Here is a 21,541-nt window from a genome sequence, read left to right as displayed (position 1 = left end):
CGAATCATAGTGAGGAGCTGTGTAGGACTGAACAAGATAGAGAAGGAACTGATGCTTAAAACAAACTCTTACTGTTGGAGGTTCGGGGAGTGAACAGTCTGAAAGTAAGACAAACATTCATTAATTAATTCCATCTGAAGTAATTAGAAACATGCTGATCTTCTAGAAGACTCAACAGCAAGAACTGAGGAAGATCAAGAATGACCTCTTGCTCCATTCTGCTTGAGTTCTCCAGTTGTTTGGAAGACCACAGTCTCCATCTCCGTCGGCAGGAAAGGTAACGCCTGAAACAGCCTCTGGAATCTGAGAAAGAACCACAGAATTACAGCAGATCTCAGTGCAAAGAGGCCAGAGACTCAATATCATGTACCAAGTACACTTACATCAGTATGTAGGAGCTGCACGGAATAATGGTCTGCAGAAACACAAACAAGCATCAATGCTGTTGTCACGCATAGGATTCATCAAACTCACTTATTTGACCATTGCAGATTTACTTTAAATATAATTTAAGACAAACCACATGTAAAAAAAGAAACCAGGAGGCATCAGAGTAGTGTTTGATGGAGAGCCACTGAGAACAACTGTGTAAATTTTACCGTCTGTGAGATTGAGAGCAGGTTTTGAAGAACATCAGGAAGTCCTCGCTCCACAGGAGACACAAACAGATGATCAAACACTGTATTGATGACGACTTTCTTCTCTGGGAGACCAGGTAGCTCTTCAACCAACAGTCCAGCCACCTGCTTGGGAGTGAGATTGTCCAGGGTCTCCAACTAAACACACACGGAAGGATAAGAGAATATAATTGAAGGGTAAAGTGATGGTGGTGTTTTTATAAATCATCTTTGATGAAATCACAAGTGTAGATGTGGAGACATACGGGATCAAAGAGTCTGTTGATGGAGATCAGATCTGTGAGAGACACGAACTGAGAGAACGGGCCAAAGTTCTTCTGCAGCCACTCAACACTGTTGTTAGCAGTCGCCACACAGCCCGCATCTGACACACACACAACACACAGAGTGAAATCACCTTCATGAACTCCAGAACCTTCATATGAGACATCTGTGAACCTCCACCTCACCTGTTGCGTTTCTTCTCAGGAAGGGCAGAATGAAGAAGTTTGCCATGTCTCTTCCTTGAATCTCATTGACGAGTGGGACCTCTGACAGACTGAGAGATGATTGCAAATAATGTTGAACAAGCATCTTATCAGCTCATGACAGTCTTGAGCTATTTTTGGGGAAAATATTTTCTTACATGTGCTGGTAAGTTTGGCAGCTGAGGTTTTTGCTGCTGGTGCACAGCAGTAGGGATGGTGACGCAAATGGTAAAAACGGCTTCAGATATTGACCCAACAACATGCTGATGAAAGCGAGGTCTGTCCATTGGTCAGGACTGATGCGCTCCAGTCTCAGCTCTCCAACCACATCCAGCACTTGGGACACGACATCACCTCTGATTGGCTGAGACTGATGATGTAATGAGGAGGAATTACTGTCAGATTCCCAGTCAGTCTAACAGTGAACACTAGAGGACAGATGCACAAGACTCATTTACCATATTTGCTGCTGCGCTGGAGAATATGACGAGGGCTCCGTCCAGAACATCATTTGCTTTGGTGAAAAATAGTTTCCAGATCTCCTTGGAGTAACTTCTGCTGCTTGAAAGTTGACACTTCAGGAGTTCAGCCAGGTTTCCAGCAGTGATGCCGGTGAGCTACAAACACAGATTTCAGCAGTGGACATCAACGTTCAGGAAATATTATGCTGATTTCAGAAACTGCTACACGTTTGGAGGGATGCAGATTCCTAGACGATCATCAGCATCGGCTCATGTGAACTGAGTTTTCTGTTCATGGTCTTCTTACCGAAGAGCAAATGTATTGCTGCAGGTCCACACTACAGGGGGCGCTCACGAGTGCAGCGGATAGGAGAGTCTCGTTACTGTGGAACACATCACAATTTCATGAGCACTTCCTGTCCCACAGATCATGTCACAGTGTTAAAGTGGAGAAAAGAGTGTTTGATCGTACCTGTTGACTCCTGAACAAACTCTGGTAGCTGTTAAATCCATCAGAAAACATTGATTAGTGCTACCGGATTTCATTTACATCTTAGTACGACACCCGTAAATCACAATGCAGTAGTAAAAGAGGTTAAGAGAATGTAACAGAAGTAGAAAACTGACCACCAAAACTTGTTCAGATTTGTGGAAAGATTCTTTCAGTTTCTTGTTGGCTACATAGATAGAGGAAGTCATTGGCATAGTCCTAGGTCATATGTTCCCAGGTTTATATGGCTAAGTTTATAATTGAGTTTGAGGTAACATGGGAAGATATATTGAATTTGGACGAACATTAAAGCCTGGAAACATAGGAGGGAATGAAGATTCAGTTCATTGCAACATTAATCAAGGATCATTCAGACACACTGATTAGTCTGATTTCAGAAACTACCATGTTCTATAAAGGCACTTACCATTCACAGGAGTGAACAGACACTGAAACAGATGAAGAAGAGAGAACAACGACAAAATATATAAATGCATTTTTTAAAAGTTATGGTCAAAACAATGTGGTTTTATTTTAACGATAAAATTTTAAATAGTGAATCATGGTGAGGAGCTGTGTAGGACTGAACAAAATAGAGAAGTAACTGATGCTTAAAACAAACTCTTACTGTTGGAGGTTCAGGTACTGTTGGAGGTTCAGGAAGTGAACAGTCTGAAAGTAAGACAAACATTAATTAATTAATTCCATATGAAGTAATTAGAAACATGCTGATCTTCTAGAAGACTCAACAGCAAGAACTGAGGAAGATCAAGAATGACCTCTTGCTCCATTCTGCTTGAGTTCTCCAGTTGTTTGGAAGACCACAGTCTCCATCTCCGTCGGCAGGAAAGGTAACGCCTGAAACAGCCTCTGGAATCTGAGAAAGAACCACAGAATTACAGCAGATCTCAGTGCAAAGAGGCCAGAGACTCAATATCATGTACCAAGTACACTTACATCAGTATGTAGGAGCTGCACGGAATAATGGTCTGCAGAAACACAAACAAGCATCAATGCTGTTGTCACGCATAGGATTCATCAAACTCACTTATTTGAACATTGCAGATTTACTTTAAATTTCATTTAAGACAAACCACACATAAAGACTAAACCAGGAGGCATCAGAGTAGTGTTTGATGGAGAGCCACTGAGAACAACTGTGCAAATTTTACCATCTGTGAGATTGAGAGCAGGTTTTGAAGAACATCAGGAAGTCCTCGCTCCACAGGAGACACAAACAGATGATCAAACACTGTATTGATGACGACTTTCTTCTCTGGGAGACCAGGTAGCTCTTCAACCAACAGTCCAGCCACCTGCTTGGGAGTGAGATTGTCCAGGGTCTCCAACTAAACACACACGGAAGGATAAGCGGATATCAGTTAAGGAAAAAGTGATGGTGGTGTTATTTTTATAAATCGTCTTTGATGAAATCACAGGTGTAGATGTGGAGACATACGGGATCAAATAGTCTGTTGATGGAGATCAGATCTGTGAGAGACACGAACTGAGAGAACGGGCCAAAGTTCTTCTGCAGCCACTCAACACTGTTGTTAGCAGTCGCCACACAGCCCGCATCTGACACACACACAACACACAGAGTGAAATCACCTTCATGATCTCCAGAACCTTCATATGAGACATCTGTGAACCTCCACCTCACCTGTTGCGTTTCTTCTCAGGAAGGGCAGAATGAAGAAGTTTGCCATGTCTCTTCCTTGAATCTCATTGACGAGTGGGACCTCTGACAGACTGGGAGATGATTGCAAATAATGTTGAACAAGCATCTTATCAGCTCATGACAGTCTTGATCTATTGTTGGGGAAATGTTTTCTTACATGTGCTGGTAAGTTTGGCAGCTGAGGTTTTTGCTGCTGGTGCACAGCAGTAGGGATGGTGACGCAAATGGTAAAAACGGCTTCAGATATTGACCCAACAACATGCTGATGAAAGCGAGGTCTGTCCATTGGTCAGGACTGATGCGCTCCAGTCTCAGCTCTCCAACCACATCCAGCACTTGGGACACGACATCACCTCTGATTGGCTGAGACTGATGATGTAATGAGGAGGAATTACTGTCAGATTCCCAGTCAGTCTAACAGTGAACACTAGAGGACACATGCACAAGACTCATTTACCATATTTGCTACTGCGCTGGAGAATATGACGAGGGCTCCGTCCAGAATATAATTTGCTTTGGTGAAAAATAGTTTCCAGATCTCCTTGGAGTAACTTCTGCTGCTTGAAAGTTGACACTTCAGGAGTTCAGCCAGGTTTCCAGCAGTGATGCCGGTGAGCTACAAACACAGATTTCAGCAGTGGACATCAACGTTCAGGAAATATTATGCTGATTTCAGAAACTGCTACACGTTTGGAGGGATGCAGATTCCTAGACGATCATCAACATCGGCTCATGTGAACTGAGTTTTCTGTTCATGGTCTTCTTACCGAAGAGCAAATGTACTGCTGCAGGTCCACACTACAGGGGGCGCTCACGAGTGCAGCGGATAGGAGAGTCTCGTTACTGTGGAACACATCATAATTTCATGAGCACTTCCTGTCCCACAGATCATGTCACAGTGTTAAAGTGGAGAAAAGAGTGTTTGATCGTACCTGTTGACTCCTGAACAAACTCTGGTAACTGTTAAATCCATCAGAAAACATTGATTAGTGCTACCGGATTTCATTTACATCTTAGTACGACACCCGTAAATCACAATGCAGTAGTAAAAGAGGTTAAGAGAATGTAACAGAAGTAGAAAATTGACCACCAAAACTTGTTCAGATTTGTGGAAAGATTCTTTCAGTTTCTTGTTGGCTACATGGATAGAGGAAGTCATTGGCATAGTCCTAGGTCATATGTTCCCCAGGTTTATATGGCTAAGTTTATAATTGAGTTTGAGGTAACATGGGAAGATATATTGAATTTGGGCGAACATTAAAGCCTGGAAACATAGGAGGGAATGAAGATTCAGTTCATTGCAACATTCATCAAGGATCATTCAGACACTATGATAAGTTTGATTTCAGAATCTAATATGTTCTACAAAAGCAATTACCATTCGCAGGAGTGACCAGACACTGAAACAGATAAAAAAGAGAGAACAACGACAACATGTATAAAATCATTTGTAAAACGTTATGGTCAAAACAATGTGTGTTTTTAGTTTAATGAAAAAGTTTTAAACATCGAATCATAGTGAGGAGCTGTGTAGGACTGAACAAGATAGAGAAGGAACTGATGCTTAAAACAAACTCTTACTGTTGGAGGTTCAGGAAGTGAACAGTCTGAAAGTAAGACAAACATTAATTAATTAATTCCATATGAAGTAATTAGAAACATGCTGATCTTCTAGAAGACTCAACAGCAAGAACTGAGGAAGATCAAGAATGACCTCTTGCTCCATTCTGCTTGAGTTCTCCAGTTGTTTGGAAGACCACAGTCTCCATCTCCGTCGGCAGGAAAGGTAACGCCTGAAACAGCCTCTGGAATCTGAGAAAGAACCACAGAATTACAGCAGATCTCAGTGCAAAGAGGCCAGAGACTCAATATCATGTACCAAGTACACTTACATCAGTATGTAGGAGCTGCACGGAATAATGGTCTGCAGAAACACAAACAAGCATCAATGCTGTTGTCACGCATAGGATTCATCAAACTCACTTATTTGAACATTGCAGATTTACTTCAAATTTCATTTAAGACAAACCACACATAAAGACTAAACCAGGAGGCATCAGAGTAGTGTTTGATGGAGAGCCACTGAGAACAACTGTGCAAATTTTACCATCTGTGAGATTGAGAGCAGGTTTTGAAGAACATCAGGAAGTCCTCGCTCCACAGGAGACACAAACAGATGATCAAACACTGTATTGATGACGACTTTCTTCTCTGGGAGACCAGGTAGCTCTTCAACCAACAGTCCAGCCACCTGCTTGGGAGTGAGATTGTCCAGGGTCTCCAACTAAACACACACGGAAGGATAAGCGAATATCAGTTAAGGATAAAGTGATGGTGGTGTTATTTTTATAAATCGTCTTTGATGAAATCACAGGTGTAGATGTGGAGACATACGGGATCAAAGAGTCTGTTGATGGAGATCAGATCTGTGAGAGACACGAACTGAGAGAACGGGCCAAAGTTCTTCTGCAGCCACTCAACACTGTTGTTAGCAGTCGCCACACAGCCCGCATCTGACACACACACAACACACAGAGTGAAATCACCTTCATGAACTCCAGAACCTTCATATGAGACATCTGTGAACCTCCACCTCACCTGTTGCGTTTCTTCTCAGGAAGGGCAGAATGAAGAAGTTCGCCATGTCTCTTCCTTGAATCTCATTGACGAGTGGGACCTCTGACAGACTGGGAGATGATTGTAAATAATGTTGAACAAGCATCTTATCAGCTCATGACAGTCTTGATCTATTGTTGGGGAAATGTTTTCTTACATGTGCTGGTAAGTTTGGCAGCTGAGGTTTTTGCTGCTGGTGCACAGCAGTAGGGATGGTGACGCAAATGGTAAAAACGGCTTCAGATATTGACCCAACAACATGCTGATGAAAGCGAGGTCTGTCCATTGGTCAGGACTGATGCGCTCCAGTCTCAGCTCTCCAACCACATCCAGCACTTGGGACACGACATCACCTCTGATTGGCTGAGACTGATGATGTAATGAGGAGGAATTACTGTCAGATTCCCAGTCAGTCTAACAGTGAACACTAGAGGACACATGCACAAGACTCATTTACCATATTTGCTGCTGCACTGGAGAATATGACGAGGGCTCCGTCCAGAACATCATTTGCTTTGGTGAAAAATAGTTTCCAGATCTCCTTGGAGTAACTTCTGCTGCTTGAAATTTGACACTTCAGGAGTTCAGCCAGGTTTCCAGCAGTGATGCCGGTGAGCTACAAACACAGATTTCAGCAGTGGACATCAACGTTCAGGAAATATTATGCTGATTTCAGAAACTGCTACACGTTTGGAGGGATGCAGATTCCTAGACGATCATCAACATCGGCTCATGTGAACTGAGTTTTCTGTTCATGGTCTTCTTACCGAAGAGCAAACGTACTGCTGCAGGTCCACACTACAGGGGGCGCTCACGAGTGCAGCGGATAGGAGAGTCTCGTTACTGTGGAACACATCATAATTTCATGAGCACTTCCTGTCCCACAGATCATGTCACAGTGTTAAAGTGGAGAAAAGAGTGTTTGCTCGTACCTGTTGACTCCTGAACAAACTCTGGTAACTGTTAAATCCATCAGAAAACATTGATTAGTGCCACCGGATTTCATTTGCATCTCAGTACGACACCCGTAAATCACAATGCAGTAGTAAAAGAGGTTAAGAGAATGTAACAGAAGTAGAAAATTGACCACCAAAACTTGTTCAGATTTGTGGAAAGATTCTTTCAGTTTCTTGTTGGCTACATGGATAGAGGAAGTCATTGGCATAGTCCTAGGTCATATGTTCCCCAGGTTTATATGGCAAACTTTATAAATTAGTTTGGGGTAACATGGGAAGATATAATTAATTGGGGCGAACATAAAAGCATGGAAACATAGGAGGGAATGAAGATTCAGTTCATTGCAACATTCATCAAGGATCATTCAGACACTATGATAAGTTTGATTTCAGAATCTAATATGTTCTACAAAAGCAATTACCATTCGCAGGAGTGACCAGACACTGAAACAGATAAAAAAGAGAGAACAACGACAACATGTATAAAATCATTTGTAAAACGTTATGGTCAAAACAATGTGTGTTTTTCGTTTAATGAAAAAGTTTTAAACATCGAATCATAGTGAGGAGCTGTGTAGGACTGAACAAGATAGAGAAGGAACTGATGCTTAAAACAAACTCTTACTGTTGGAGGTTCGGGGAGTGAACAGTCTGAAAGTAAGACAAACATTCATTAATTAATTCCATCTGAAGTAATTAGAAACATGCTGATCTTCTAGAAGACTCAACAGCAAGAACTGAGGAAGATCAAGAATGACCTCTTGCTCCATTCTGCTTGAGTTCTCCAGTTGTTTGGAAGACCACAGTCTCCATCTCCGTCGGCAGGAAAGGTAACGCCTGAAACAGCCTCTGGAATCTGAGAAAGAACCACAGAATTACAGCAGATCTCAGTGCAAAGAGGCCAGAGACTCAATATCATGTATCAAGTACACTTACATCAGTATGTAGGAGCTGCACGGAATAATGGTCTGCAGAAACACAAACAAGCATCAATGCTGTTGTCACGCATAGGATTCATCAAACTCACTTATTTGACCATTGCAGATTTACTTTAAATATAATTTAAGACAAACCACACATAAAGACTAAACCAGGAGGCATCAGAGTAGTGTTTGATGGAGAGCCACTGAGAACAACTGTGCAAATTTTACCATCTGTGAGATTGAGAGCAGGTTTTGAAGAACATCAGGAAGTCCTCGCTCCCCAGGAGACACAAACAGATGATCAAACACTGTATTGATGACGACTTTCTTCTCTGGGAGACCAGGTAGCTCTTCAACCAACAGTCCAGCCACCTGCTTGGGAGTGAGATTGTCCAGGGTCTCCAACTAAACACACAAGGAAGGATAAGCGGATATCAGTTAAGGAAAAAGTGATGGTGGTGTTATTTTTATAAATCGTCTTTGATGAAATCACAGGTGTAGATGTGGAGACATACGGGATCAAAGAGTCTGTTGATGGAGATCAGATCTGTGAGAGACACGAACTGAGAGAACGGGCCAAAGTTCTTCTGCAGCCACTCAACACTGTTGTTAGCAGTCGCCACACAGCCCGCATCTGACACACACACAACACACAGAGTGAAATCACCTTCATGATCTCCAGAACCTTCATATTAAACATCTGTGAACCTCCACCTCACCTGTTGCGTTTCTTCTCAGGAAGGGCAGAATGAAGAAATTTGCCATGTCTCTTCCTTGAATCTCATTGATGAGTGGGACCTCTGACAGACTGGGAGATGATTGCAAATAATGTTGAACAAGCATCTTATCAGCTCATGACAGTCTTGATCTATTGTTGGGGAAATGTTTTCTTACATGTGCTGGTAAGTTTGGCAGCTGAGGTTTTTGCTGCTGGTGCACAGCAGTAGGGATGGTGACGCAAATGGTAAAAACGGCTTCAGATATTGACCCAACAACATGCTGATGAAAGAGAGGTCTGTCCATTGGTCAGGACTGATGCGCTCCAGTCTCAGCTCTCCAACCACATCCAGCACTTGGGACACGACATCACCTCTGATTGGCTGAGACTGATGATGTAATGAGGAGGAATTACTGTCAGATTCCCAGTCAGTCTAACAGTGAACACTAGAGGACAGATGCACAAGACTCATTTACCATATTTGCTGCTGCGCTGGAGAATATGACGAGGGCTCCGTCCAGAACATCATTTGCTTTGGTGAAAAATAGTTTCCAGATCTCCTTGGAGTAACTTCTGCTGCTTGAAAGTTGACACTTCAGGAGTTCAGCCAGGTTTCCAGCAGTGATGCCGGTGAGCTACAAACACAGATTTCAGCAGTGGACATCAACGTTCAGGAAATATTATGCTGATTTCAGAAACTGCTACACGTTTGGAGGGATGCAGATTCCTAGACGATCATCAGCATCGGCTCATGTGAACTGAGTTTTCTGTTCATGGTCTTCTTACCGAAGAGCAAACGTACTGCTGCAGGTCCACACTACAGGGGGCGCTCACGAGTGCAGCGGATAGGAGGGTCTCGTTACTGTGGGGCAGATAAAGTCTTCTCATTATTGTGATTTATTTGAATTGTATTTTTACTCAGTAAAAATTCTTAAATGAACAGTACCTGCTGATTTCATTACAAATTGAGGTTTCTGTAAAAGTAAATTAAAATGAAAATAAGAAAAACTGACATTTTTTATTGACAGTACATTATTTTTTCTTCATGTACATAACAGCTTAAACAATATTTAACTTACCATTGATTGTTGTTGAAATACACTGTAAAGTACATGACCACAAATAAATAATAGATTATGAAGTACTTTTCTTTTATGTTTATGAAAATATCAATATGAAAATATAAATCTTATATTTCTTACCGTAACAGGTGGAGGAAAACAGCCTATTAAAGACACAATAGTAAAATATCAGCGTTATAGCATAGACAAATGTGTCAATCAAAACTGTAGCTTAGAGACTAAATTTGCAGACTAATATATTTAGTTAGTGTTCCATAATTGTAATTTATTTTTGTTTGTGTGCATGTATCTGTACCAGGAGGTGCCATTTGTTCCAGCTGACTTATGTAGTACTTGATGGGTTCCTTCATGTGTGGAGGAACCACAGAATCCTGCAGCCTCTGAACTCTGAAAGAGGGAGAAATCATGTGAAATTGGGCCTCCACTGAAGCAGTGCAGAAACAGACAAATAAAAATTTTACTTACATCTGCTGGTATGATGAGCACTCCAAACCCATCTGAAATAAAAGCAAGATGAGGGGGAAAAATCACCTTACTCCACACTATATATGCTGCAATCTGTCCACAGACAAACAGTCTTTGGCATAGATGCCCTTACCTGGCCAGCGAGCATTATGAGATATCTAAGCATCTCAAGCAGTCGACGGTCTTCAGGAGACACCAGGATATGATCAAAAACTATGTTTATGATAACACTTTTCTCTGGCAGACCTGCAAAATCCTCAACTATGAGTTCAGCTGTCTGTCTGGGGGAGAGAACCACCAGTGCATCTATCTGAAATACACAAAGAAACATTTAATTTAATAGACAAACAGAAATAACATTTATCAATCACGTTAAACAGAGAATAAAGCTGAATCTTGTTCTTGTCAGTGGGATTGTGGGTAACTCACAGCGTTGAAGTCTTGGTTTAGCTGGTACATTTCCCTCAATGTGGCAAACTTTGAAAATCCACCAAGATTCAGAGTAATCCAGATGCTGCTGTTCTCTGCAGGGCAGCCACCTGAAAACATTTTGAGTACATTTATTTATAGATTGATGGCTGGATACATTGGGCAGAAAAACAGATAGATGGATAGATGTACCTGAAACATTTTGTCGGCTCAGGAAGGGTCTGATGAAATACTGATAAACATCCTGCACACCTTCTTCTGACACCAGTAGCATGTTGTCACTGAGTTCTGAAACACTGAAAGGACAGCATGTAGGTCAGGTGAGTGTGGAGGTCAGTTGAGGACAGAGTTCATTGGGTGGGATTAGCACTTATGCGTTCAGTGGACATACAGTATCTGGAAGGTCTGGCAGCTGAACTCTTTGTGACTGAGGCACGTGAGATACTCTGGAGTCAGTGTGGAGAGAAGAGGCTTTAACTTGATCTGGAACCATAATCTTACAAATGACTCGTCCTGCAGGTTGCTCATCGTGAAGGTGTCATGAACCATTTGGTCCAGAATGTCATTGAAGGGAGAACTCTGGGAACTGAAGTTCTGGGAAAGAAAAAAACATGCAAATAGGAATTATATAAAATACTGAATTTGACACAGTTTATGTAAGATCTGGAAGTTCTTACGGTCATGGAGAGCTGCTGCAGAAGAGCGTTGAGGTTCATGGAAAGATGCAGGAGGACACTTGAGAGCGTCTCCTCGTTGAGCGTGAGGTCTGAGCGTGCTGCACAGTGCAGGACAGTTGCCACATGTTCCACCAGGTCCGTAAGCTAGTAAAACATATTATGTGAGATATGATGTGAAATCCTTATGCCATGCCAGAAAAGTATTCGTTGGAATAATGTATATGTATGTTTCCAGCATGCATTTAGCTTACCCCACATGTTCTATTATCAATAAAGACACTACAGATGTCCTGACTTTCATTCTGGGCTCCAGCTCCCATCCCCGTCTCAATGTAGCTAAAGAAAACAAGTTCCCATTACTTTATCAGAGGAATATTCTGGATAACTATGACAGTACTAGCGTAGTAAACTCACAACTGGTTATGGAAGACAGCCGTGAGGTTGGGATGGATTTCTATCTGGTCGGGAGGAAGGAATCGCCGAAGTACAGGAGAAACAACATGCGAGAACCAGTCGTTAACATTCATGGGGTCAAAATTGACCGGCTGTTGGCTGGAATTCTGCTTGAATGGTGCGGCGAGCTCAGCGAGCGTCAGGTTGATCATGGCCTGTACCAAAGTGGTGCTCCGCATGCTGCTAATATTTTGCTTAAAGAAGAGAGCAGACATAGACAGCAGAATTAAGGAGACGGGGTTTGGGTTTGCAATGCCTTACAGATTATGTGTTTGTGCTGTTACCTGGTTCGTCAAGGACACAAACTGTCTAACAAAACTCCCGACAGGACTAAATGCCGTCATGAATCCATTCAACACCTGAAGCCACACATCAGACCAGGTTAATCATTCAATATCACAGTCTATTAAACATATACTTATTTAGTCATCTACATCAGGGCTGGGCAACACTGGCCCTCAAGATATACCTTCCTGTGGAGTTCAGCTTCACCAATAATCAAACAAAACCATCTATTACTTTCTAGTTATCTTGAAGAGCTTGGCTAGGTTTGATTAACCCCTTACTTGTCACCCCCCATTTTCAGCATGGAGGCATACCCAAAAGGTTGCAGCTTATGCGTCTTTCTTACCAGATACATAATAATAGATACATAATTAATATGTTCACAGAGCTGATACTTCAAAGTTTACTGTTGAGGAAACAGAATTACTCAGAATGTTATGATAATAAAGATATACAAGCTTGAACATGAAAAAATAATAATAAAAAAACATATTTTTAAATTTATAAAAAAAATGTTGATGCCAGATATAATTTTAGAAACTTAATGACGCTAAAGCCACAGGTCCAGTAAGGCTTATTTTTGATATTTCAGAACATAATCTCTCAAACTGTGAATTTTATGAAACATTTTCATAGTCAAGTGTGTTTTTAGGGAAGGCTCATAAAAGGCTAATAAAATTGATTTATGACCCCGTAAGGTCTTCTTTGTGCTATTATCTCATGTTTGGACCAGCAAAACTGCCCCATTCATGATTCTATTGTTGTCACTCGATGAGCCTTTCACACAAAATCCTCATTATTCTTTTATCATTATTCTTTTGTTTTTATTCTGCCATTATTAGCCTTTATTCTGGCATTACAATGTTAACCAAGCCCCATCCCTTCAATCCCAGTATACATTTACCCCACTAGTATCATGAATACAACAAAACATTTTCTTACGACCTTACGTGAATTATTATGACTAAATGTATTATGAAGAAGAACTGCACCTGCTATGTAGCTGCATTTAAGCTAACGTTTGCATCAAGCTACGAGTGTTTGTAATAACTTCCTTTTGCGACCTCAGGTGGAGTTTGGTCGTTTACTATTGTAAAAATATGCTATTTATAGCCTTTTTCATCGCTGCACAAGTTGGCATTTCAAATGTACATTTTCAATATTTTTTATAAAAATGCACTTTGGGAAGTCGTGGCCTAGTGGTTAGAGAGTCGGACTCCCAATCGAAAGGTTGTTAGTTCGAGTCCCAGGCTGGCAGGAAGTGTGGGTGGGGGGAGTGCATGTACAGTTCTCTCTCCACCCTCAATACCACGACTTGATCAAGGCATTGAACCCCCATTTATGCCGCAGCATAAATGATGAACACTGCTCCGGGTGTGTGTTCACTGTGTGTGTGTGTGTGTTCACACTGCTCTGTGTGTGTGCACTTCGGATGGGTTAAATGCAGAGCACAAATTCTGAGTATGGGTCACCATACTTGGCTGAATGTCACTTCACTAAATCTCAAGAAAATCTCATGCCAACCATTTACTATCGTAATCGTGTGTTTATTATTTGGATATTTCATGGGTACAGAGGTTTCTCTGTGTTGTTGTGGTACGATATCAACACCGAAGTGTTCAGGAAATACATCACGTGCGGGATATGATGCACAGTTATGATGCACAAGACACGGACGAATCAGGTCTCTGTCAGACACACAGAACAGCGTACACACAGAGACAGCGCTGGGTGCAGATCATTGTCATCAGATTGCGTAAATCTGATGGAAAATGAATAGAATTTATGATTCTGTCTGAAGAAATATGAAGTAAACATCAGTAAATATATCCAAATATCTCTGTACATATGCAACTTTTGATTATAAACCCTTATTGACGCTGTTCAGTAAATCTATGTGAACACAAATAAACTGCTGCAGACGTGACTGAATATGAATATGTATTATTTTCCACTCCTGTCATAAATTACTAAATTACTGTCACTGCAACTATGTTTTATTGAAACAGTGGTCAAATATCGAAGCTGGAATCTTTAAACTTTCAACTGATGCACAGTTTCTCCAGATCAAGTAAGAGATTAATGTTTAACGTGCTGTGAAATTGAAACAACAATAATTTGGGGCTGCTGATGATACTTGACCGCAAAAGAGTTAAGGTTGGACCTAAAATCTACAGGAAAGTGGTTCTTGAGATCAAAAGTTGCCCAGCCATGATTTACATCCATGATACTGTGACTGGCTTGATTCTTGCCTTTCCAAGAGGGTCCTGAGGTGAGGCAGATGGAGCGTTGCTCATATAATATGCTGTGCCATTGTTTGAAGGCCATGGATCCTCAGAGGGCAACAGTGAGGAAAGCAAACTCTTAAACACCAGGCTGAGGGAGCTGTCTGTCAAGCCCACCTCCTCCGGATGAAGGAGAAGCTCTGCCTTCTGTTCTGGACTCAAGAGGTGCAAAACCTCCAGCTGAAAAGACAAGGAAGAACTTCAGAACATCTCCAGGACATCAGCACAGAGCTCAGGATGCCATCGAATGACCACCCGCATAACATCAGATGCGTGAGTGCGTGTTCCTACCCCACTGAAAACCATGTTGATGGATGTGAAGTCTCGCACTTGAGCCATGACCGAGAACGAGCCGAAGTTCTTCATGAGCCAGTCCTCAGTGCTGTCCTCTGGATCTACACAACCTACAACAACCAAAACATAGAATCAGACTAAAACCTGCACAAAACCTCTCACAGAACACAAAACACCAGTACAAGAGGTGAAGTGTTACCTAAGGATGTGTTTCTCGACAGAAACGGATACATGAAGAAAGAGTAGATCCACTTCTGTCGCACTGGATCCAGACCGAAGAAATGCTGACTCAACTCCTTTACACTAAACACACAATCAAACACACACATACACAATGAAGTCCCCATTCTGCTTTTAGTGTAACACATGCACATGTAAGTGTTGTCATACACAGTCTGGTAGGCGCTGCAGCTGAAGTTTCTGTTGCTGAGGCATGTGAGGAAGTTTCTGGAGATGGACGACAGCAGAGGAATGAGTTTGATGTCCAACCATGCTCTGATCACGTGATCCTCGTTCATACTGATGCCTCCCGACAGATCCACGACCGGGACGCCGGCCACACTGGAGCGCTGCGAGACAGACAGTGTCACGGTGGAGCCGGAGCAGTGGAGGATCATGGGATATGTGTGTGTGTGTGCTGAGGTACCATGAAGGAGTAGACATCCAGAGCGGCGCTGATGAGTCCCTTCAGGTGAAGGATGTGGTCTGCATCAGGCTCCGATGGGACGCCAGCACACGTCAGGAAGCTCTGCGTGGGACCGTCCAACTGAGACGCCAATAAAAACAGATTGAGAATGAGAGTTTACGGCATTCAATGTGGGTTCGAGTCCCATTTAAGGAAGTCTGTTTACTCTGCGACCAAACTTTGCAATGATTCTGGGCATCTATATCAGACACTAAATCCTTTCAGCCTGAATGGAGAAATCCTGAAATCTCAAATACTGCTTGCCACAGTCATGTTTAACTTATTAACATACCTAACAACTTAACATATTTCAATTTAGCAACAAATACTCAAACAGCATTAAAAAAGCTGATATTTCAGGCAGGCGTTTGAGTTCCTTGCCACAGTCACCTCTGGCTTTTAAAAGATAGTTAATATTCAGTCATGTTATTGATTACTGCACTGTCACTGTTAGAGAACAGAGCTGAAATGATCTGAATAACGACACATTTGCTTTTCTAAAGCTGCTTTTCATATATATAGTGCTATATAAATAAATGTGATGACTTGATTTAGGATTTTGCCTCTATCCTACTGTTCGGTGTTCAACAGGAGATGGGGTTACAATATTTACAAGCTTGCTTGATAATCACAGTCTGTAAAGTTCATATATTTGGCATTTGTTTGTTATGTTGACTTCTATTATTTTCACATCTTAGCAAATCATTTATTAATCATCTGTTCATGTTTTTGCAGTACCCAATCTAAAGTGGAAACTCCTCATTCATCATCCGTAAATGTTTATAAGCACTGGACTTTAGGCTACTTTAACAACATTTGTGCAAAGGGTGGATAGTTAAGTTAAGCTGAATGCGTGCTAAAGACATTACACACATAGCAATTTGGATGCAAAACATTTTTCAACAGTCATACATCAACAGGAGTGGGAAAACAAAAATACATTTTCAAGAAAATACTTGAATACTCTAAAAACACGGCAATATGGACTGATTGAATCGTGTGTTCTTATAGTAATCAAACTGACTATTATCATTTAATATCACTATCATGATGAGTGCGTGTTTAGCTCTGCTGTTCCAAACAGACAAAACTCTCCAACAAAGAACAATCTAAAAATATCTGATGTGTGTGTTAACTCACCTCAGTGCATTGTTCTGCTGTAAGCCCAGCACTCGTTCCACAGGTTTTACTGTAAATCATGAAATGAGATGAGATTAATGTTGGCAGAGGGAGGAGATGGAGTTGAATGGAAAGTGATCAATAGGTCATGATGAATGAAAGTCAGAAATGTTAAGTCATTTCACAACAACAAAATAAAACACAAGAAAGACTGCATTCTGGATGGGTCCTTTTGTCTCAGAAGTTTCTATCGGTTACATAATGGAAAGATTTGAAGTGTTTCACCCACCTCTGCACCGCTGAACACGTGCCTGAAAACAGAGAGAGACAGAGTCATGTCTTACATCTGTCACACTGTACACAGCTGGACATTACAGCAAAATCAACTCTGATAGAGAGATCAAGCCTGCATTTAATCTGTGCATTACACAGCTACTACCAAAGGGATATTAATCAGAGTCTGGATGATTTAATTCTGTGGGAAGGACAGTCAGACATGATACTCTAGTTGCACCGCTACTGCAGGCCTAACTTTTACTCTGTATATCAGTATCTAAAATTTAAAATAAAAAAAATACTATCAATTTTATTGTCTTTTACTGCTGATATTTGCTTTTTTTTATATGGTATTTACTGGTTGTATTATTACGGTGGACCCTATTTTTTAACATCTTGCTTCTGTAAAAATGGATGTCTACAGATTTATACTGTGAATTCCAATGTGCACAATCCCAAAAGATGAAGTTTTACTCAAATAATACCGTAAAATCTAAGGTTTTCAGACATTTTCAACATTACAATATTTAATTGTAAAATGTATGCATATTTATTTGTTTTCACAGAAAATATTTATAATTTCAACATTTTATTACAGTAAAAAAAACAAAGTTTTATCCAGTTTCTAACGGTTATTCAATCTATTTAATACAGTAAAAGGAAGTTTTTGGTTTTACGCTCCATTACTGTTGGAATTTGACGGTGTTTTGCTGTATATTTTACTGACTTTTTTTTACAGTGTGGACATTATGCACCTGTTTGTTGATTAGTGAGCTTGTTTATTTTTATTAATGAGTTTAAATATAAGTGATAATTGTGGACTCACCAAAACCCATGGCTCCCACATACAGGAGCAGGAACATGAGAGGCGTTCTCATGAGGACTGATCTGCTTTCCCAAAACGATCCTGTCAAATTCAGCTCTTAGAGAAACAGACACAACGCCAGATCAGTGGAAGGATTATTTCTCAGATGATTGTTACATTTAATGACTCCAAACAGGAGCTTCATTCAAAGTTTTAATACTTGTATATTTTGAAGGTTGGTAAACATATATATCAGTATTTCAGTACGTTTCTTCTGCTCACCAAGGCTACATTTCTTTGTTTAAAAATTACAGTAAAAAAATATAGAGCCAATAATAAATATTCAATAAACTATTGTTAACATTGATAGTAATCAGAAATGTTTCTTGAGCAGTAAATCATCATATTATTCTGATTTCTGAAGATCATGTGACACTGAAGAGACTGGAGGAATGATACTGAAAATGTAATGTAATGTAATGTAATGTAATGTACTGTAATGTAATATAATGTAATGTAATATAATGTACTGTAATGTAATGTAATGTAATATAATGTAATGTAATATAATGTACTGTAATGTAATATAATGTAATATCTGTGGGCGTAATGTGTTGGATTCCAGACTCAGGAGAGCAGCAGATTCTCACACACATCTCTGTCACATCACACTGAACACAACAGAGCACAGCGGGTTAAACCGGTCGAGTGAGGAGATTAGTGCAGCTATTCACACTGAAAAGGGTTAACATCACACTCCTGAGTCACTCACTCACTCTTTCAGACAAATTAACACTCAAACCCAGAAATAATGGCTTTCTGCCTCTTGTGCTTATGACTGACTTCTGAAACATGAAGTGCAAATAAGTGTCTGTGTGTATCAGGAAGGAAGGAAATCATGCAGACGATATGAAACTTATATACCTTATATATAATATACTATGATATACTTATGTTATTTGTAGCTATAGGTACAAATTTAAAATGTTAAAGTCTGCATTTCTTTTCAAAAGTGTTTTTTCTTTTCTTTTCTTTTTTAAAGCCATTCCTACAACTATATCAGTCTCAAAAACCGACTAGTGGAAACACATTGTTTTATGTAAAACTTCAGGTTAACTTTATGTTGATGGTGTCTTTAGCACACCCCGTTGACTGTAAGTAATATTTCTCTCTCATATGTCCTAGCTCTCATTAGGGTGTTAGTATTAGCAGACTGATAGGGTTAGGGTAAGAATAAGTTGACTTACTTGTAAAGATACTTATAGTCTGTAAAAAGTCTGCTGGGAGATCATCACAATAAACAGTTAGCAGATTATTTAGACAGCCTACTTATACTTTAATGCTTAAAAAGGGACATCAAAACCTTATATAACCACAATATTTTTAATGAGCTATGATCAGCTAACCAGATGATATGTGACCCAGGACCACAAAACCAGTGAGAATAGTCAGTTATATCTGAATCTGAATAAATCATCTCTCCATTGATTGTCTGAGATACAACTATTTGTAAATCTGGAATCTGAGGGAGCAAAAAAATCTAAATATTGAGAAAATCATCTTTAAAGTTGTTCAAATGAAGTTCTTAGCAATGCGTATTGCTAATCAAACATTAAGTTTTGATATATTTACGGTAGGAAATTTACTAAATATCTTCATGAAACATGATCTTTACTAAATTTCCGAATGATTTTTGGCATTAAAAAACTATAATTTTGACCCATACAATGTATTTTTGCTACAAATATTCCCCAGTAATTGTGCTCCAGGGTCACATATGTGGATAAATCATATCCATATATTCTGGTATATAAACTATGTGATAGAAATGAGAGTGACATATGAACATATGAAATGATTTTCAGCAATGTACTTTGACAGCATGAAACAATGTCTGGAAATCACTTTAAACTTGGAAATGATCATTAGATGAGTGTACTTCTGTCAATGTACACACTCTCCTCCGCATATACTTATTTCATCTTAAAGCATCTGTTTTCTCTAAACTACTGTAATAAGATGCCAGTTTCAAATGTGCTCATGATGCAAATATGATTTCCATTTGCTTCATATACATGAGACGCCAGCAGTTATTACCAGGATATGACATGTGAAAGATTACAAACACTTCAGAGATGCTCGGTCACGTCTCAATGCTCCAGATACAAGATCTAAATCAAGAGTCTGCTAATGATGGAGAGTCTGCTAATGTTTGACTTGATATCTGCAAGGCTAAACCCACACATGATTTTCAACCACAAATCTGTGAAAATCATAAAAAACAATCACTGTTATGTTAATAACAGGTCAAACATGTGCCCTCAGAACACTGTACATGAAGAGAAATCAGTGATCTTACCTGTCAGGTGTGTTTATCATGAACAGAAGGAATCTGTGCTATATACAGTCTTACACCAGACTCCACCCACAGCACACAGAGCATGCTAACCAGCGTCTGAAGCCCAAAACACAGAGCCAGAAGTCACCATGAGGTTAAATAAAGCCACACTAAACCTGGATTAAATTATATCACTCCATAAGAAAACCAGTTCTTTTATATGGATGTCAAATTTGGGGACCAGTACTGCATTTAAAAAATACTTCAATAGAAAAACTACAATTAGAAATAATCAAAAACATGTTAGCAATTAATAACCAGAAAGGGAACTGAGGAAAACTAGAACACGTGTGTGTGAATTAACAAGGAAACAATAATTAACAACAGAACAAGCAACACCTCTGAAATAACAAAAGAAATGGAAGGAAATGAGAAACAGTGAGGCTGATGTGATAGGACGTCCTGAAATGGGAAAGTATTTCAGTAAATCCTGCATCTTATTTATTTAACGTGCTGCAGAAAGCCGTGTGGAAATGAAGCGGATGCTCTCAGCTTCACTCAGAAGTCTGCTGTAGACTCTATCACTGTCTGCACTGCTGGAGATATTTACCTCCTCATACAGAGCATCAATCAAACGAGATCGAGAAAGAAACTCAGGCTATTGTCAGAGTGTTTCCTTCCTCAGGACAGACACAAAGATGCAGCTGAACAGAACACAGCAATCTGAAGAATGCACTGCTGACGCTGCCCTGTTGATCAACTCATTGTAAGGATCCTCTCCTTTGTTATTATTATTATTTTAATAACCTATTGTGTATAGCGAGTATATTAATCACCACCAACTATGCACTCATATGATTTTTATATGTGTATACTTTTATTCACATATGTATTGAAATTTAAGGTTAACCTGTTCAAGAAAATGTCTTGTTTCCCAGACAAAGCCTTCCATTGAAACGATGAGTCAAAATCTGATCTCCAGTTAATATATCACAGTGTTTCCACCATTAACTCTTTCTCAGGTTTACCACAGTGAAATAAGATTTTAGGAATCTGGCCTGCATTTCACTTCATATTTTCATGGTTGATAAATAATCTTGTGAGAGTTTTTGAGGATATTTCTTTAGGGACTGTAGAATTAAGAAAAAGAAATATGATGCTCCAGACGCTCAGGAGAAATCACACAGATGATGAAAAACAGAAGGAGAAGACGAGTGACTGTCACAGGGATGAAGACCCAGAAATAAACACCTGTACTGAGATCATGGAGCTGATGATGAAGATGTGAAGATACTGGACACTTGTCGTCTAATTGAACCTGATTAAGAACGGCTGAGAACAGTCATCATGAATGTTCAGCTCAGATCAGCCAGCGGTGAAACACACGGTGAGGAGTTG

General features: G+C 40.1%; 2 protein-coding genes across 51 annotated transcripts in view; both read right to left on the bottom strand.

Annotated features, from left to right (window-relative positions):
- LOC127949514 (uncharacterized) overlaps nucleotides 1-10,388 on the bottom strand; it is a 31,107-nt gene extending 20,719 nt beyond the window's left edge. For 17 of the 50 annotated variants that reach the window (XM_052546931.1, XM_052546935.1, XM_052546934.1 and 14 more), the window contains exons 1-6: nucleotides 10,328-10,388; nucleotides 10,153-10,175; nucleotides 10,030-10,051; nucleotides 9,897-9,924; nucleotides 9,737-9,812; nucleotides 1,564-1,722 (exon numbers count right to left, since the gene is read on the bottom strand). In XM_052546931.1, the coding sequence (XP_052402891.1) occupies nucleotides 1,564-1,722; nucleotides 9,737-9,812; nucleotides 9,897-9,924; nucleotides 10,030-10,051; nucleotides 10,153-10,175; nucleotides 10,328-10,382 (363 nt within the window). In that variant the 5' untranslated portion in view covers nucleotides 10,383-10,388. Of the gene's footprint in view, nucleotides 1-255; nucleotides 416-599; nucleotides 777-883; nucleotides 1,003-1,263; nucleotides 1,476-1,563; nucleotides 1,723-3,515; nucleotides 3,635-3,719; nucleotides 3,809-3,894; nucleotides 4,107-4,194; nucleotides 4,354-4,504; nucleotides 4,581-4,669; nucleotides 4,698-5,115; nucleotides 5,138-6,131; nucleotides 6,251-6,335; nucleotides 6,425-6,510; nucleotides 6,723-7,285; nucleotides 7,314-7,731; nucleotides 7,754-7,934; nucleotides 7,995-9,126; nucleotides 9,339-9,426; nucleotides 9,586-9,736; nucleotides 9,813-9,896; nucleotides 9,925-10,029; nucleotides 10,052-10,152; nucleotides 10,176-10,327 lie in introns of those variants that run through there. The other 33 variants (XM_052546957.1, XM_052546954.1, XM_052546943.1 and 30 more) reach the window with 18 other exon arrangements.
- A 4,101-nt stretch (nucleotides 10,389-14,489) lies between these two features.
- On the bottom strand, nucleotides 14,490-19,082 carry LOC127948388 (uncharacterized). The gene is made up of 9 exons (XM_052544825.1): nucleotides 19,053-19,082; nucleotides 17,827-17,922; nucleotides 17,014-17,035; nucleotides 16,746-16,794; nucleotides 15,567-15,686; nucleotides 15,311-15,489; nucleotides 15,120-15,223; nucleotides 14,918-15,030; nucleotides 14,490-14,806 (listed from the first exon to the last, which is right to left on the bottom strand). Exons 2-9 carry the CDS (start codon nucleotides 17,876-17,878, stop codon nucleotides 14,558-14,560), a joined length of 888 nt encoding a protein of 295 aa, XP_052400785.1. The 5' UTR covers nucleotides 17,879-17,922; nucleotides 19,053-19,082; the 3' UTR covers nucleotides 14,490-14,557.
- Nucleotides 19,083-21,541: the final 2,459 nt, after the last annotated feature.

Source organism: Carassius gibelio, chromosome B1 (assembly GCF_023724105.1).
Source record: "Carassius gibelio isolate Cgi1373 ecotype wild population from Czech Republic chromosome B1, carGib1.2-hapl.c, whole genome shotgun sequence".
In the NCBI taxonomy this organism is placed as follows: Eukaryota; Metazoa; Chordata; class Actinopteri; order Cypriniformes; family Cyprinidae; genus Carassius; species Carassius gibelio.
The sequence above is the reverse complement of the archived record's forward strand: the minus strand, read 5'-3'. Positions and strand labels throughout refer to the sequence as shown.

Bases quoted from the DNA above. Each gene is read 5' to 3' on its own strand.
- LOC127948388 (XM_052544825.1), bottom strand. From the start codon at position 17,878: ATGAGAACGCCTCTCATGTTCCTGCTCCTGTATGTGGGAGCCATGGGT. The intron at 15,490-15,566 runs GTACCTCAGCAC...TCTGTCTCGCAG, and splicing joins TGGATGTCTACTCCTTCATG to CGCTCCAGTGTGGCCGGCGT. The intron at 15,224-15,310 runs GTATGACAACAC...TTGTGTGTTTAG, and splicing joins TGCAGCGCCTACCAGACTGT to TGTAAAGGAGTTGAGTCAGC.